General features: G+C 53.9%; 5 protein-coding genes across 5 annotated transcripts; 1 reads left to right on the top strand and 4 right to left on the bottom strand.

The window, feature by feature from the left end:
- Nucleotides 1–359: 359 nt before the first annotated feature.
- On the bottom strand, nucleotides 360–5,382 carry HD553DRAFT_150879 (P-loop containing nucleoside triphosphate hydrolase protein). The gene is made up of 10 exons (XM_046176739.1): nucleotides 3,450–5,382; nucleotides 2,946–3,376; nucleotides 2,302–2,863; nucleotides 2,068–2,240; nucleotides 1,824–2,000; nucleotides 1,687–1,763; nucleotides 1,412–1,617; nucleotides 808–1,342; nucleotides 440–731; nucleotides 360–375 (listed from the first exon to the last, which is right to left on the bottom strand). Exons 1-9 carry the CDS (start codon nucleotides 5,286–5,288, stop codon nucleotides 661–663), a joined length of 4,071 nt encoding a protein of 1,356 aa, XP_046032665.1. The 5' UTR covers nucleotides 5,289–5,382; the 3' UTR covers nucleotides 360–375; nucleotides 440–660.
- Nucleotides 5,383–5,714: 332 nt separating this feature from the next.
- Nucleotides 5,715–9,228, bottom strand: HD553DRAFT_320117 (putative peroxisomal copper amine oxidase). Its single transcript, XM_046181108.1, has 15 exons — nucleotides 9,096–9,228; nucleotides 8,782–9,034; nucleotides 8,457–8,712; nucleotides 8,262–8,384; nucleotides 7,811–8,196; nucleotides 7,644–7,740; nucleotides 7,539–7,576; nucleotides 7,418–7,467; nucleotides 7,321–7,348; nucleotides 7,169–7,255; nucleotides 6,936–7,094; nucleotides 6,612–6,867; nucleotides 6,462–6,538; nucleotides 6,123–6,365; nucleotides 5,715–6,057 (listed from the first exon to the last, which is right to left on the bottom strand). Exons 1-15 carry the CDS (start codon nucleotides 9,131–9,133, stop codon nucleotides 5,893–5,895), a joined length of 2,256 nt encoding a protein of 751 aa, XP_046032664.1. The 5' UTR covers nucleotides 9,134–9,228; the 3' UTR covers nucleotides 5,715–5,892.
- Nucleotides 9,229–9,779: 551 nt separating this feature from the next.
- On the top strand, nucleotides 9,780–12,703 carry HD553DRAFT_320116 (APC amino acid permease). The gene is made up of 12 exons (XM_046181107.1): nucleotides 9,780–10,212; nucleotides 10,291–10,305; nucleotides 10,389–10,398; nucleotides 10,476–10,481; nucleotides 10,551–10,667; nucleotides 10,739–11,187; nucleotides 11,253–11,287; nucleotides 11,360–11,463; nucleotides 11,531–11,775; nucleotides 11,848–11,917; nucleotides 11,992–12,168; nucleotides 12,242–12,703. Exons 1-12 carry the CDS (start codon nucleotides 10,095–10,097, stop codon nucleotides 12,525–12,527), a joined length of 1,632 nt encoding a protein of 543 aa, XP_046032663.1. The 5' UTR covers nucleotides 9,780–10,094; the 3' UTR covers nucleotides 12,528–12,703.
- Nucleotides 12,704–14,234, bottom strand: HD553DRAFT_301644 (putative nucleolus protein). Its single transcript, XM_046178668.1, has 4 exons — nucleotides 14,154–14,234; nucleotides 13,999–14,081; nucleotides 13,818–13,924; nucleotides 12,704–13,747 (listed from the first exon to the last, which is right to left on the bottom strand). Exons 1-4 carry the CDS (start codon nucleotides 14,165–14,167, stop codon nucleotides 12,788–12,790), a joined length of 1,164 nt encoding a protein of 387 aa, XP_046032662.1. The 5' UTR covers nucleotides 14,168–14,234; the 3' UTR covers nucleotides 12,704–12,787.
- Nucleotides 14,235–14,486: 252 nt separating this feature from the next.
- On the bottom strand, nucleotides 14,487–16,731 carry HD553DRAFT_150732 (uncharacterized protein). Its single transcript, XM_046176738.1, has 2 exons — nucleotides 16,513–16,731; nucleotides 14,487–16,450 (listed from the first exon to the last, which is right to left on the bottom strand). Exons 1-2 carry the CDS (start codon nucleotides 16,669–16,671, stop codon nucleotides 14,681–14,683), a joined length of 1,929 nt encoding a protein of 642 aa, XP_046032661.1. The 5' UTR covers nucleotides 16,672–16,731; the 3' UTR covers nucleotides 14,487–14,680.
- Between the last annotated feature and the right edge of the window lie 30 nt (nucleotides 16,732–16,761).

The raw sequence follows: 16,761 nt of genomic DNA, 5'->3' as shown, positions 1-16,761 counted from the left end.
ATCGCTCGCATCATGTCGAACGTTCCTTTCTCTAGTTCTTTCGACTCCTCCAAGCCATCGCTCCTACGGTGAAACCCCAGAAGGCCATCACCCATAAGGCAGTGATTCCGATGTTTCGCCATCCGATGTAACTGTCATTGATGTTCAGGGTTCGGAGATATTCGTTTCCGTTCGCGTAACCGCAGTAGCGGCAGTCGGCGTTGGCATCCGGGTTGTCGACGTATCCAGCGGCGGTGGCGAGGAAATCCGAGAGGTACGCTCCGCAAGTTTGGCCGGCAGGGGGTTGAAGGACGCTAAATTCGCTATCTTTGCAACGGATCTCTACGTTCCAGTTGACAAAGAAGATCTTTCCTCCAAGAATGTACGACCAGGGGTCTGAAAGAGGGGGATTGGTAAGCGACTGGGATCATGACCGCGAAGCGAAGAGGAGAAAGCTCACTAAGGTAATAGATCCAGTATCTCCACCAAGCGGGAATCTGAGGGTACGGCAGCAAGACTCCTGAGAAACTCGCCATAAGACCAAGAGGGATCGAATTGAACAGAGCCGCGGCCTCGGCGGTGGGCGAGCAGATCGCAACGAACTGCGCGAACCCTCCGATCCACAGGAAGTAGAGCACGTCTTGGAACCAGAAAGAGCCACCGTGGTAAGGGTCCGTGGGCTTAGATGTCCAGAAGACGAGAGGGAACCAGGCGGCGAAATTCAAGATCTCCGACATCAGAAGCCAAGGGATCTGTGATTGTGGTGGCCAAGTCAAAGACGATACGTCAGCATGCTTTAGCAAACTCGACCCTTGTCCGTCTACGAACGTACCTCTGTCAGGATGACACTGAAGATGAAGGGGAACCATCCGTACATCTTGGCGCCCTTCTCTCGGCTTTCGTACAGCGTTCTGACCTCGATGACTCGCGGCTGGAGAATGTTAAAGAGACCCGGAGCGACGAACATGGCTTGGAAAGTGGCCAACAATCGGTTCTGGACTGAACGGTAATCGTTGGTGTGGACGGCCGTAACAAAGGTGATCCCAGTGATTAAACCGGTTCCAATGACGAGCCCGACACGACCCATAACGTAGTCGGGGGTTCGGATGATCGAGCTCCAAGCCCTCTTGGTGACCAGCCTGGTCTGCATGCCGAGAGACGAGGCGTAGTAGAGACCGTCCTCCTCGAACGAAGCAGGCTTCTCCTTGGCCTCCTTGATGACGTTGTCGACCTCCTTGCTGATGGTTTGGTATTCCTCCGAATCAAGCCAGACCTGAGCCCAGTCGTGACCCTTGGAACGTGCGCCAGAGACAATGTCGATCATCGCTTCAGCGGCATTCTCTTCATCACCAATCTTGGCACCCTGTTGATGAGTCAAGTTCGGGTCAGGATCCCGCGACGGATAAACATCACACGATTCGGAATGACGAACCTGTTTGGCGAAATATTCCTTCATAGTCGAAGCGTGCTTTCCGAGTTCTCCGTTGTAGACGGTACGTCCTCCCTTGGCGAGAAGTAGAAGCGAGTCGAATTGCTCGAACAAGAGGGCGGAAGGCTGGTGGACCGTGACGAGCATACTTTGTCCCGCAGCCGAAAGCTTCTTGAGGAATCGCAGAATCTGGTACGCACTCTGGCCGTCTGTACGTTGCAGTGGTGGCAGTCAGTTCTAGTCTCGCCGGGAGATCGGCGACACGAGCGTGGACACACCCAAACCACTCGTCGGCTCGTCCAGGAACAACAGCTTGGGCTTGGCGACCAGCTCCACACCAATAGTAGTACGTTTTCTGTCGTCGCGGTGTCAGTCAGACGTGTCCGGCAACATTCCAACAAGCCGTGCCACTCACCTCTGTTCGATAGATAGACCCGCACCCGGGACTCCGATGATGGCATCGGCCAATTCTTCGAGTTCCAGAATTTCAATGACCTTGTTGACGTAACTCTCAATCTCCTCGTCGGAAGTCTCCCTCGGTTGACGGAGACGAGCGCTGAACAAGAATGCCTCCCTGATAGTCTGAGTAGGTCTGCAACGGAGATGTGCGTGTCAGTCCGGTATTACTGGCGCATATTGGATCACTGCAAATGACTTACTCGTGAACATCCATCTGACCGACATAACCACATGTACGTTGGAAGGAAGGACCGGGAGGTCGTCCATCGACGGTGATATCACCTTCGATCTTGCCATCGTCCTTTCGAGCTCCCAAAACGTCGAGCAGGGTCGTCTTACCGGCTCCACTAGCTCCCATCAAGGCCAGCATCGCCTACGATCGCGGCGTTAGCAATGTCGAGAGAAACATGTTGTCGCACGATCGATGCACTCACTCCTGGCTTGGTGAAGCCTTGGACCTTGTTCAGAAGCTGCCTGTGACCACCTCGAACAGGTACCGTGTAACACAGATCTTTCCAGGCGAACAGAGTCTCCGACTTGTCAATCTTGATGTCATCATCCGAGTGGACCGGGGCAGTCTCGCTCCCAGCAGCAGCAGCCTTGCCAGACTCTGCGTCGTTCCCCTTGTTGGATACCTTTCTCCTCGCGAAGACCAAGAAAGACTTGACGCTTCCGGCGGCCTTGAGACGTTCGACGGCGAGACAGGTGATGACGAGATAGACGAACCACCACATGATGATGAGACCAAAGTTCCTCCACTTGTGGCTGACACGGTATCCGTACTGATCCTCAATGTACCTTCGACCAGGGAACGAGGTCTCGCCGGTCGCCGCACCGGGACTGTTGCAGACGATGTTGTCTCCAGTAGTCGGGTACCCTTGACCATACGGGATCAAAGCGGGGGCGGCGCAGTCGATAGTCGTTCCGTTGAATTCGTTAATGAATGCAGTTTCCAAGGCGTAGAACAGGGGGTTGAGGTACTTGAACCAACCGACCCTAAGCAGCGGGAACAGGCGGAATGTCCGTTATCAGCAGTGTTTTTCCGACCTCACCTGGTCCCCCAACATAAGACACTCACCACCACGGCAATTGGGCATTGGGAAGCAGATAACCCATCGTAAGAATGATGAGACCCAAAGCCAAACCAGACACAGCTCCAGCGCCCTGGAAGGAACTGAAACTGAACCCGATCATCCTGAAGAAACCTAAGAGCGAGTGCGTGGTAACGTAGGTAACGATCCAGAGGGTGAAGAAGGCTCCGGCCGTTCGTCGTAGTCCGGACATGAAGTAGATGGGCACCAAGAACATGGTGACCTGCAAAGCGACGAGCGGGATATCGACCATGACCTGGGCAAAGATCAGGGCGGACGGTCGGTAGAGCGCCATGGCCTTGTGTTTGGCCAGGATGGTTCGACCCTTGAAACTGTTGACGACTTCTCCGAGACCGAGCAGCGCGTTGACCAGCAAGGTCAAGAACAGCACACCGGCCTTTCCGAACAGTCCGTTTGTCTGCAGGGGTGTCAAACGTCGTCAGCCTACGTCGTCCTTGTGAACGGCTCGAAGCCATGTAGCACAGACTTACGGTTCGATCCAGCATGTAGAACAGACTTCCCAAGATGACAGACTGGATAAGCATACCACCCTGCTTGATCCCGAGCGAAGCCTTGTCGTTCCACGTCAAGGCGTATTGTCGACGAGTGGCACTGGCGACCTGAGTGGCGAGCGTCGTCGTGTAAGGACCCTTCTTCCCGGCCCTCTTCGATTTCTCGATGACGACGCTCTCCTTCAGATCCTCGGTCCTGCTCTTCAACAACTCCTCGTCCGCCCTGAGCTCTTCGATCTCCTTGAGCATCCTGGCGTTGATGTCCGACTGTTTGAACATGACGGCAAACTCTTCCGGGGTGTTGGGGACTTTGCCCTTCTTGTCCTCGGCGACGACTCGTTCGGTAGCGACGGTGACGGCCGTCAAGAAATCCGACAAGTTGGACCCTGGGCTGACTTGGAAACCCATGTCCTCGAAATAACCCCTGGCCTCCTTCATCGGACCCCAGTAAATGCATCGTCCGGCGGCGATGACGAGGATCTTGTCGAAAAGCTCGTAGATCTGGTTACCAGCTTGATAGACGCTGATGAACGTCGTGGTCTTTTGGTAATCGGTGATGGTCCTCATGGCTTGCGTGAACTCCAAGGCGGTCGAGGCGTCGAGACCTCGAGTAGGCTGGTCAAAGGCGTAGACGGGAGCTCGGTTGACGAGCGCTTCGGCCAAGGTGACTCGCTTTCGCTCTCCGCCGGAAACACCCCGCACGCTCTCGTTCCCGACCTTGGTATCGACGGTATGCTCGATCCCAAACGTCTTCAACAAAGTATCCCTGTAAGACGCCTCGTACTCTTCTCGCGAGACCCCCTGAGGTCGAGCCTTGTCCGAAGGAGTTCGCATCTTGAGCGCAAACTTGATCGTCTGGTCGACGGTCAGGTCGGGGTAAAAGACCTCGTCCTCGGCGACGAACTGGATCTGCGAGCTGTACTTTTCCGCCTCTTTGCTATCCATCGTTCCGTATCGAATGTCCCCGTCTACCCCGGCGTATCCTTGTCGGATGTTCGTCAGGGCCTTCATAAACGTCGTACACCCTGCACCTGGTCGACCGAGTACGAGCGCCATCTCCCCCGATTTGAGCGTCCCCGTGAAGTCTTGCAAGAGGAACTTTTCGTTGGGCCCCAACTGCGATCCGTGGTCGGGCAAGGACTTTTCGGCATCCTTTTGTCGTTTTTCCGAAGCCTGGGGTTTCGTCTCCTTCTCGAGGTCCGGGTCGAGGGCGGCTTTACGTTTCTTGTCGTTTCGTTTGGTCATCGGGTTGAACATGGTCGTCAGGTCGTCGGCAAAGACCGCATCCGCTCCGACTCCCCTGACGCAGAGGTCCTTCCACGAGACGTCCAACCGTCTAGGGTTCTTGCCCTCGGCGGCGTCCCTCTCGGCGTCACGTTTCATGACCCCCTCGAGGGACCAACCTTCCTTTTCTTGCTCGGTTCGTCGAGAGATGGCTCGTTCGAATGAGGAGACCTCGTCATCCGGGTACTCTCGATCGCGGTTGTTCTGAGAAAGACCGCTGGTAACCCGGCTGATCATGTTGGTAAAGGTGCTTTGACGGTTCGGCTGAGCAGGTCGCTGGAGAGGAGCTCCGTGTTCACCATCCTCAGAGGTCCGATGGTAGACGGGCGTTTGGTGAGGCTTCTCAGACATCACCACCGGCGCCGCCTTCTCGTCATGAAGTTTCGATCCGGACCCGGTCGATTGTTTAGGGCTGGAAGGCGCCAAGGTAGGGGTAGAGCTAGAGTCGTCGACGCTGCTCGATCGAGAAGTGTGAGCCGTCCCGTCGACATTGATGGGAGCGCCCAATTGGACTGGGATCCCAGCAGACGACATGGCGTGTATATGTCTGTACGTCTGTCTTTGGGAAAGGGTTGCGACAGGGTCGATGTTGTCGACTGTCAATGTCGATGTCGATCTGGCCTGAGGATGCTGATGATGCGCAAAGGTAGATCGTCAGGATCGTCAGCCCCTGCAACCTGTTTTGTATTTGTATGTGATTCTCAATTTGCTCGCTTAGCGATTTCGATCCGCCGCTAAGACCGATATCAACCGCCGCACCGGCCGGATCGACGCATGCTCTCGCCCTTTGCCGAACTGATGACCGGGCCTCGTCCCTCTCCCTCTTGCCCTTCTAGAGACGGGATCTGATTCCAAGAGATGACGCGCGTCATCTTCGGCCATCACGCAACAATTTTTACGTTTGGCGTTTCGGTTTGGGGTTGATTGATCATGGAAAGCTCGCTTAGAAGCTCAGAAGCTCAGAGGCTGTGTCATCTTTGCATCTTGATCGGTCATACAACAAGGAAGCTGGAAGGGCGTTTCACATCGACTTTTACTAACAACGGCTATGCGAATTCGGTTGGTCAACTGGCCATACAAAGAAGGACGAGTCCGGGGCGAGGTGGTACAAAGTTGGGGTTCGGTCTATAAGAGCGAGTTACGAGCGACAACATGAGGAACCAGCGGATGAAGATGATGATGACGACGATGACATCGCGCCGTTGCCGTTGCCGTTACCGTTACCGTGACCGTTCGTAAACGCATCATGGGCGTTCTTGGACTTTTCGTCCGCGCTCGAGGGCACGTCGAGTCCAGGGTTGCGCTGCAGGCTCACAGATCAGCTACTGATTTTTTACCAACATCCCATTCCGCGCCTATCCAACTTACCAAGAAGAAGGAGCTCGGTTTCAGATGGATGCGCAAATGCTCGACGGGCATGATGGGGAACTCTTCCGGTCTGGCGAAATGCGTCATCCCGAAACTGGCCCACATGACGATATCCTTGTTGACGATCCCCGCGTCCTTGTCGACCCATTCGGCTAGACCGAAATCGTCGTCACCTCCCGGGTGTTGGTTGATGTGTACTCCGGAGGGGTAGAGTTGGTCCTCGGCGTAGGGTGTTACGAACATCTGCAAAGTGAGAGGTGGCCAGGTCGAAGTGAAATGAGGAGGAGAGGGATGTCAGTGTCGGTTCGGACGAGTGGGAGGTGAGACGGGGAAACTCACGTTGTGTCTCGCCCAGGGAGCTCGTTTCCAGACCATCGAGCCTTCTTGACACAACAAGGGTGGCATCTGCGTGCACACTACGATCGCACCGGCGAAAAGCCATCGTATCAGCGTCCAATCTCCCTATCCCACTTGAACATCCCGACTCACCCATCTTGTACCCAACATTGTTCCCACTATAAGCATTCTTCTTGTTCGGATTTTCGATACTCCAGATCCTTCCCGACCGTCCATCGTAGTCCGCCACGGCCTCCTTGGTCGTCTTGTAGAGCGTCTTCTTGTTGTAGAACCCGTTCCCGTAGTAGTTGGATGAGCTACCGACGGGGGCGGAATCGGGGACGGCGTCGACTTGGACGATCTGGTTGTTCAGGCCGTCGATCATCGGGTCAACTCGGAGCGAGAAGAGCTGCGGAGAAGCAGGACGTCGATGAGCTGACTGGACATTAAACGTGATCCCGATCGACCGGGACTTACATGCTGGTGATGCTGAGCGGCGATCCTCGGGGCGACGATGACCTCGTGTGCATCGTCCCTAGGTTCGTTCTCGGCCAAGACGTAGGCGTTGACGATCCCCGTAGCCTTAACTTCGAGCTCGACGGTACCAGCGAGGTCGAAGGAGAAGTAGAACCCGTACTATAAGTCACAAGCATCGGCCGTGAGCTATTTTGCATTGGCTACTGAAATGCGTGCTATTATGTTGCGCTTACCTCGTAGTTGGCCACGGTGCAGATCGTCGAGATGATCAGCTTTCGGTTCCTCGCTACGTGCGCGCGGTTGTTCCTAAAGTCGGTGTGCTGGAAACAACAGAGAGGGACGTCAGATGCTTTCGTTATGATTCGATAAGATATGGGATGCTCACCTTGTGCAAGATACCAGCATCTTCCTCACTATTATCGAAGGTAGGTCCGTCAGTACACGTGTACAAGCGCGACTGTTGCGACGGCGCGACGGCTTACTGGATGCAAACGGCGTTCTTAATGGTCTCGACATCACCCTTTCGGTTGTTCTGAAAGCGTGCCAGATGTCAACGATCAAATTCCTGGTGCACGGAGATCCAGAAGTTACCACCCAACTCACTCCATGGAAGTCGAGGTAGGCGATCTGACCCTTGCAGTCTGTAACAAGCGTCCTCGAGGATGAGGAACCGCTCCTTTGATGACGAACGGTGGAGGAAGGACCTACCACAACCCAGCTCCAGAGAGTTTGTCAATGCGCCCACACCGTATTCACCGGTATCGAAGGCATGTTTTCGGTGATGAGGAAAGGTCGTCTTGGCGTACTATCGTACTCGTCAGGGGTCAGCGCCAAACTTGTAGTATAGATATCCACGGCGCCTCTCTGGTGCTTACAGGAACGACCATCTCGGCGACAGACAATCGGTAGAACAATGGCCTCGTGCCATTCTTGCCATCGTCATAAGTGATGTTGGAGAGCACCAAACCCTCCCGATAGTTGAATCCGACGTGGACCCTCCAGTTCTGCCAGACAAGAGTCCTCCCTTCAAACTTGAACGAGACACCTTCAGGCTGGGTGATATCGATCGGTTTCAGCCCTTCTCGAAGTTTGAAATCCGGTTCGTCTTGGGCCAACTCTTCGGGCAGGTAGTTGTGAGGTTGCATGGGAGGGAGGATTCGGTCCCGCTTTTCGGCGGTTTCGTGGGCCTGTAGCGAGGAAGGGGCGTCGGGAGAATTGATATGGGGGAAATCGATCGCGAGGCATTCTCCCGTATACGAGTCTGGACGAGCGAGTATATATGTCAGTCGAAAGGCCTTCCCAGGGAAATTCAGAGGCTGGACATACCGATAACGGGGATCATGTCCAGAGGATGGCCGTAAAGGTTGTCATTCGGTCGCAGCTTGGTGAACAGGAAACACTGTTGCAATCGCCTGCCGGGGAATCGCTCGTCGATTCCAATGCACCATCCTATAGAGCAGCACGAAGAGTGAGCAATCCCCATCCGCTGGGGACAATGGTCAACGACAAAGTAGCGCTCACCGTCTACATAACAGTCCTCAGGCTTAACGTTGACCTCGGTCAAAGCTGCAACGATCTTCTTGTCCGCTCTACAAATCTCCTCGGCCCACAGGAGCTCTTCTACCTGTAAACTCGGCTGAGTCGTCCCCGGCAGAGGAGTCCAGGTGGATACGATCGCTTGGCTGTCCGAAGTTGAAGACCCATGAGAGGGGAGATTTGAGGGGAGGTCGACGATACACTCGAAAGCTCGTGCGGTGGCTGCGTCGAGACAGTGGACCTACAGATTTAGGCGTAAAGTTTGAGCATACTCCACCAACCATAGAGGATCGACCTGAACACAACTCACCTCCGCCTGTCTCACGATCTCGCTATCGGCGTTCTGTACATCCGGATCCTGCACAACTCCCGCCCATTTGAGAACGCTAAGCTTGGGCGGTTCCCGGAGGGTGATCGAGTTGAACAAGAGCCTATCGAGGGGGACCTTGAGAGCGTCCGAGTATTTCCTTACTGCGCGGGAAGTTGCGAGAATCTCGGCGGATGTAAGGGGGTCCAGAGGGTGGGCGTGAGAGGTGACTTGCTTCTTAAGAGGTGCAGATCGGCTGAAAAGGTTGAAATATCAGCATGCAGCGAGCGTTAACAGTCGATTGACCCTGCACGTACATCGAGTCGTTCTCGATTGGTGTGGTGATGGAAGGCATTGTGGCGGGTTATGTCTGGCGAGTGTGTTTGTGTGTAGATCTGTAGAGAAAAGAACTCATACTTCGACTCGATCTGTATCCCATAATCCGCTCATGCCCTGTTTATATCAGCACGAGTCGATTGAGCCAGTCGGGACCGGGATGACCGGTTGATCCGAACCATCATATGTCGCGCCGGAACGTGTAATCTGCTGATAAGATAGATCCGGAGCCGGCTATATGGGTTTATCCGCCTAGATTGGAGTTTTCCCGCCTGCAAGATCTGGGGCTCCTGATAGCTTCACGACTGATGCAGCCATGTCAAGGTATCTGGAGAAGAGGTCTTCAACTTGTCGATACATGGGCGCCTCAGTTCCGAGTCGAAACGCCCTTGTTCTCGATGACGACTGGTGATCAGCCATCAGTGATTGATGAGACATCCCAGGGTCGGAAGATCCAAGTAGAGTATATCCTTCGAAATCCACCCGAAGGCAAACCGCGCGCGGGATTGGCACGGGGCTCCCCTCCCTCCCCCCCTCACATTGACCCGAATGGATGATCCGTGGATCCGTGGCGCGTGACCATATCTGCCAGAGTCCTACTGTTATCTTTCCGTCTGAGAGATTACGACTGTACTATCTCTCTGTCACATTCAGCTTGCTTCGGCTGTAACAAACGTCGACGCCCGTCACATGCAGGCAGGACACCTTGATACCGGCTCCCTAATCTCGCCTGTATCATGTCAGGATTACAGATGCACAGAGGCCTTTTCGCCATATAACTAGCCACCTATCCATACGACCAATTCAGATTCCATACCAGACTTCAACTTGGACCACCCACCAATACCTGACAACCTCGCACTCCCCGCTTCGACTTCGGTCATCATCCAGATCTAGTTCAAACCTTTTACTCCAACATCCTTCGGGAAGATACTTTTTACGAAAATTCCCTCTCAAACCCTCGTCGACCTTTCACAACCATGGCTGCGACATCGGCCCCTCGTGACGTCTCCCGGCTAGAGAGCCTAGGGTACGCTCAGGAATTGAAACGTAACATCTCTTTTATGGCGACCTTTGGTTTCTCTTTCTCTATCATGGGTAAGCTTGACTTGTCACTTTCTTCTTGTCGATAATATCATGATCTTGCTTTGGTGCTGACCTCAACGTGTACTGCAGGGATCGTTCCATCGGGTGCGTTGCAAGCGACTAACAGGAATCGCCGCAAAGATAGAGGTGTTGATTGGTTCCCTCTCTTTGACACACATCGGATCCAGTGGCTAGCACGTAAGCACCCATGGCCCCCTCCTTCCATTCAGCCAAAGACTAAACTGATGTTGATTTCGATGCTCGGCCACTTATAGTATCTGGTGAGCCTGCGTATATAGCATGGACCTGGGTTTCAACAATCAGACTGATATACGTCTTGTCGCCAAAAGGTATTCGTTACCATACGGAGGACCAGTCGCCATGAACTGGGGCTGGTTCCTAGCTGGAGGTCTTATCCTCTTTATCGGACTCAGCATGGCCGAACTGGCATCTAGTATGCCGACGTCGTGAGTCTAAGCTGGTCCAGCTCTTGCCCGCCTACATTGTATGGCTGACTTTATTGTGACGTGGTAAACAGGGGCGGCCTGTACTTCTGGACGCATCGACTAGGACCTCCTAAATACCGCAACCTCCTAGCTTGGTTCGTCGGGTACAACTCCTTCTTGGGCAACGTCGCTGCGACGTCGTCCTTGGCCTGGGCTTGTGCGGGGATCGTGTTCGCCGCAGTGTCTATCGCCGACAATACCTTCACGCCCACCACCGGCCAGACCTTTGGGCTTTATGTCGGGATTCTCCTCGCTGTAGGAGCGCTGTGCGCGTACGGGAGCGAAATCTTGATCTTCTTACAAACGCCCAACGTCATTCTCAATGCATTGCTCATCCTGGCTACCGTCATTGGCCTGCCCATCGCAAGGAGAAAAGAACTGAATACCGCAGAATACACTCTTGGCGATTTTACCAACCTTACCGGATGGTCTCCTGGCATGGCTTTCCTCTTGTCGATGTTGGCGCCGGTCTGGACCATTTGTTAGTCTGGTTGGTGTTCGACCTCGATGACAAGAGCTAAGGCCCCTGTTGCATATTTCTGATAGGTTCTTTCGATTGTGCCGTGTCGCTTTCAGAGGAGGTTTGTCCTTCTTAGCCTGCTCCTGGAACCTTCGTTTTAACAATTAACACAGATATTGACTTATGTCGACAGGCCTCGAACGCTTCTACTGCTGTTCCTTGGGCTATCGTTTTAGCCATCGGAATTGCCACCCTGGCAGGAGGTCTCATTATGATCATCTTATCATTGACGATGGGGTGCGTATCTCTCTGATTGTATCGCCCGATCTGCTTCGCTAATCCGCCCTCGCCTTTGTGTCAATAGTACCGATCTGGCTGCAATCAATGACAGCGCCATCGGTCAGCCTCTGGCTTATATTTACGACCAAGCTTTCGGCAAGCACGGATCGCTCGCCATTTGGTCGTTCATGTGCATCGGCACCTTTTTCATGACCGCCAGTCTGGCCATGCCCGCTTCGAGACAGGCTTTCGCGTTCGCCCGGGATGGTGCGCTGCCGTTCTCGAAGTACCTATATCACGTCAACAAGAAGACACAGACTCCCGTCAGGAGTAAGTATTCGTGCTTGAAGATGTGAAGACGGAAACACAATGGGACGCTAACGGACACATCGACGTTGATAGCCGTCTGGCTGATCATCGCGCTTTGTATCCCGCTCGGAGCTTTGGGTTTCGCGGACGAGGCAGCTATCAAGTAAGCCATATTGTCTCCCTGTGACTTTAAGATGAAGAGCGGGCGCAGTATTCAACGCATCTATCCCTTTTCAGCGCGATCTTCGCCTTGGCCATCTTGGGACCCTACGTCGCCTACGGGATCCCTATTGCTTGCCGCCTGTTCACGAAGCAAAACTTCCAACCAGGGCCATGGCACCTCGGACGATTCTCGAAACCTTGCGCCGCCATCGCCTGTATATGGATGATCTTTGCATGCGTCATCTTTTGCTTGTGAGCCAGCTGACCCGATCAGGAAACTCGCCGGGTCCTACTGCTGACCCCCTTGACTTGCTCCGCCATCTAGCCCGGCTGATATCAACCCCGACCCAGCTACCATGAACTATGCCTGCGTCGTAGCAGGGGGTGTATGGGCCTTTTCTCTCGGTTACTACTTCCTCCCAGGGATCGGCGGCAAGACGTTCTTCCGAGGACCGGTTACTACAGAATATGAGGAAACCTACCTGGCCACCGACTATGCCGATATTGCCATTGAGGCCGACGTGAACTCGAACTCGGACAGCAAGAGGGACCGAAAGGATAGCAAGACCAATACGACTACGACCGTTAGGCCGTTGATCATCTCGGACTAAACATCCAAACGAAGCAAAGTAGAACCAAAGGGAAACCCGCGAGAAAACAAAACCATCAAGGTTGTACACGTCTCGTCGACACTGCACATGACATCACTGTAGCAAAAAAGAGTCGTATTTCACCCAGGGGAAAGCTGTAATCTCGAAAAGGATATGATAATACAGACAACATGACACGCCCAAATCGAGTTTACACAAGAATATCCCTAACGATCCGAGTGCCAACGTTCAAGTCGAAAAGTCTCGCCTATGTTCGGAGTCTACGCAGCAGCCTTCTTTGCCTTCTTCGCAGCCTTCCTAGCCGCCTTCTCCTCTGGCGTCTCATCCCGCTCCTTCTTCTCCTTCTTGCCCTCCCCGTCCTCGGTCTTGGCCTTTTTGCTCTTCTTCTCTTTCTTCTCGCTTGTGGAAGCAGCAGCAGCGTCCTCGGGCGTCACCTCAGCGTGTTTCCGCGACTTCTTCTCCTTCTTGGGCTCGGCCTCGGATGAGACGATCTCAGTCGGGGCGGACGAGTCCTTCTTGGACTTCTTTTCGGACTTCTTCTTTTTCGACTTTTCCACCGAGGACGAATCAGCCGAGGCTTCGGCTACCGGAGCGATCGGCGCAGATACAGGTGCAAATGCGGATACTGCAGCCGCAGGAGTAGATGCAGGCTCTACAGTCTTCGAAGGTCCAGCCTCCGAAGGACCGTCACCGCCAGCGACCGATCCCTGACCCTCCAGCTTTTTGGCGTTCGAATTCGCCCTCGACCCAGTGCCTCCCTTATCACCCTTCTTCTTGTTCTTGGTCTTCTTCTTCTGTGCGACCTCTCCGACCCCGTTCCCATTCCCATTGGTCCCCTCTTCGTTATCGGTGACCGCCGGACTGGTCCCCCAACTCCTCATGGGGACCTCTCCAGCGATGTTGTTCATCCCCGTAGCTCCTCCTTTCATCTTCCTCCCGTTCTGCCATCGAGGCTGTTCCCTAGGCGGGGGGTATCGAGAGGGAGGGTGTAAAGAGGGGAAGGAAGGCTTCTTGCCTGAACCTTGTTCGGCGGCTTCGACCATGTTTGCTCGGGAAGGGTGGACGGCGGGTGCGACACCGGCTTGAGTGGGGTCTTGCGCCGGGTTCTCGGTCATGGGAGGAGGAGCTACGGGCGCTCCATTTCGGCCTTGAGGTTTCCCCTTGGGATAAGGTTGAAATCGGTTGTTGGGGGTCGAGTTGTTCCCAGCGTGACCGTTCGGCTAGATGTCAAAACAAAGTTGGACGTCAGTCTCGAGGGCTGTCAGATTTACTGTTCAAAGTGACGCTCACCTTGGCTCCCTTTCCACCTTTATAAAGCGTCTTTTCATACTTTTCAGCCTCGGAGATGCACGACGTATGGTTCTTGTAGTCGGTATTGGCAAACGTGGTCGAACAGTCTACGAAGCGAGTCAACAAGGCCTGATCAGCAACGACTTGACAAATAACAGTCGTGTCCGAGAGGAACGCTCACCTAGACAGGTAAAAGTACCCCAACACCTGTTCCTGTGTTTGTCGAGAGCGGGCTTCTTGACCGTGTCGGCGCAGTTGTCGCATCTGCATCAAGGAGACGAACTATGGTCAGCGAGGCCGATAACAACCATTCGGCAGACCTCGACGACAACTCACTGGAAAGATACCATGGTATTTTAGTGGCTGTATGAATGTGTTGACAGCTGGGATAAATCAGAGGAACGGCGAGCGGTAGGTACGACCAACCAACTTATGGGACATTACTAGATCTTTGACGACCTCGTCCTTGGAAAGATTTCGGCAGCTTGACCGAAATTTCGCAAAGCATCCGATAGAAATTGGATTGACGTAATGTCGGAAGCAAATTACGTAAGACCGCCCGCCTGTTTCATCGCCACGAACGCCTGCATGCTGACCTACAGAGATATGATCTGATCGTCTGACAAGCCGACAAAGGGGCCGGGGATTCTACCTATCACGGTCAGTCACGCGATGTACATAGTATTCATATATTGAGCATAGGTAAGCAACATGAAGCATGATCGAAGCAGTAAACCTAAACGTCCTTTTCGTATCAAAATCCGTAAAAGCAGCGCGATGTCGCCCGTGTCGTCCTTTTTTCATGACCGTGCAGTAAGATCCAGTCTCCATAAGTGATAGTACGCAACCCTTCTTCAGTCGGTTCAATCTCTATCCTCGTCCTCCACCTCCAAGTCGCATTCGATCCTTGCACTGACTATTCCCTGGCTGCTGTGTCGTCTGGCGTGTCGGCCACAATTGGCGCCAAGATCGACCTCGATGGTATCGCATGGAGTAGAAGGACGTTCCGTGACCTCGTTCAAAGTCACCTTTGACGTCGGTACTTCTTTCTCCGCAGTGTCAACGATACGTCTAGGCCCGAGCTTGATGTAATTCGGGTTGGGTCGTGGGTCGACCGATCGGAGCCTTCCCCGCTTGACTAGCTCGTGGCCCTGACCCCGCTGAGTTCTCGCGTAACGCCGTTCCGCCAACCGCTCGTCCTTCTTCAAATCCACCTCGAAACCCAACCTCGATAACATGATCCTATTGCTCGGCATCCCCAATTCGCTAATTTCCACCGGCGTCTCCCACGGACCCGAACGGACGAAACCGAGCGGTTCTCGACTTCCGCAACCGCACAAGCTGCACTTCCACGCGCCCTTTTTGCCAAGGAGCGGGTCGTTGTATGAGTAGTGATCCTGAAGGTAGAGGTATTTTTCAAAAGACAGAGGTCGAGGCGAAAGTCCGGGCGAGTGGAGTAACATCGGTGCGCCCAAGCTGAGCGGGAGCGGTAGGAAGTCTGGATGAACGAAGCCTGAAGGGGGCGGGTTGAAGGGGTCGAAGAGCGGCTCAAGCGGATATGACGGGCAGGCCGTTCGCTTCATATGGTGGAGAGGTATCGGGATGGTTTGACTAGGTATAGTGCTTTGCAGATTCGCCGGGGGTTGCAGAGGCAGCGGCCCTCTTGCCGATGGAGTATCAGGTTCGATGATAGCATCCGGTAAAACGATTCCTTCCTTTCCTCCTACAGTGAAGCCCGACTCGTACTGCGGGTAATCCCTTGCAAGTCCACCGAACTCTCCCGGTGGAGTCATTGGTATCCAGCCGTACGGTTCGTGTTGAGGTACCGTGGTGACAAGGTCATCGTAATGCCTGCAAGCTTCTCCGCCAGGACACCACTCTTCCACTTCAATCGTGATCTCTCCCTCCGAGCCGATATCTTTCCCGTATATACCTCCGAGGTCGGGGCTTCCGAAAGTTGCCCTCCAAGTCCGCTCATCCTCTTCGATCCATCCAACTCCCTCGTCAAACTCCAGTCTTAGCTCCACCTCGAAGTCTCGTGTTCGTTTCCCGTCTCCCGGACCAGGTCCGCCGATCGGTTTCGATCTAGGCTTGACAGGTCGAGGAGGTGAGATTTCGATCCCCGAATCCGCCGACCAAGGACTATCCGGCCTTTCCATTCCTGTTTCGAACATGACATCAAGCTTTCTATCCTGTTTGGGCGTGAACTTCGTCGGAGTTTGCAGACCGCACGAGGTAGAGTCTCGCGTGGGTGTATTTGTGAGTTTCTGCGGATCGCGGAGAGAAAAAGGCGGCCCGAGTGTGACTTGATCGTAGCGGAGGATGTCGGGCCTCGAGTGAATCGGAGCCTTTGCATGTCGGTACCAAGACGTAGGAGAAGGTGGTGGCGGCGGAGGTGGTGGAGGTGGTAAGATGTGAAACGGTTCAAGTCCTTTGGGATCGACATCGGAGAGGGATTCGAAGACGTCGAGGGTAGGTCGGCCAGCGGGATGATATTCAGGCTGAGGATGGTGTAGAGACGAAATAGAAGAGGATCTGGACTCCGTGTTTCCAAAGAGAGGTTTGCCGAGGAAAGTAGGTTGTAGCGGGCCAGTCATCTGTGGTCTTTCTGCCTGCCAACTGCTCTTCGGAGCCTGATTGAAAACCCTGGTAAGCTCGACGATATTCAGGCTACTATAAATCGTAGATCACTTACATCGTTTTGAGTCGTCTGGTCCCGAATCCTTTTCACCTCTTCGTATATCGAGGCAAAGCGGAATTCTTGTGAAATTGGCACGCTCGAGACTAATCCTGCGTCGTGACCCGATTCCAGCGGGCGAGTAAGTTCCGACATTTCCAGTAGACCAGGTGGCATTTTTGACGTAGTAAATCCGACAACGTGCAAGGGTGAATGATTTGTTGAATACTGTTGAAGAAAAACTTGAAGAATGGCAGACGACAACGG

Source organism: Filobasidium floriforme (genome assembly GCF_021052385.1).
Source record: "Filobasidium floriforme strain CBS 6241 chromosome Unknown HD553scaffold_29, whole genome shotgun sequence".
Classification (NCBI taxonomy): Eukaryota; Fungi; Basidiomycota; class Tremellomycetes; order Filobasidiales; family Filobasidiaceae; genus Filobasidium; species Filobasidium floriforme.
This window is presented reverse-complemented; position numbering and strand designations above follow the sequence as displayed.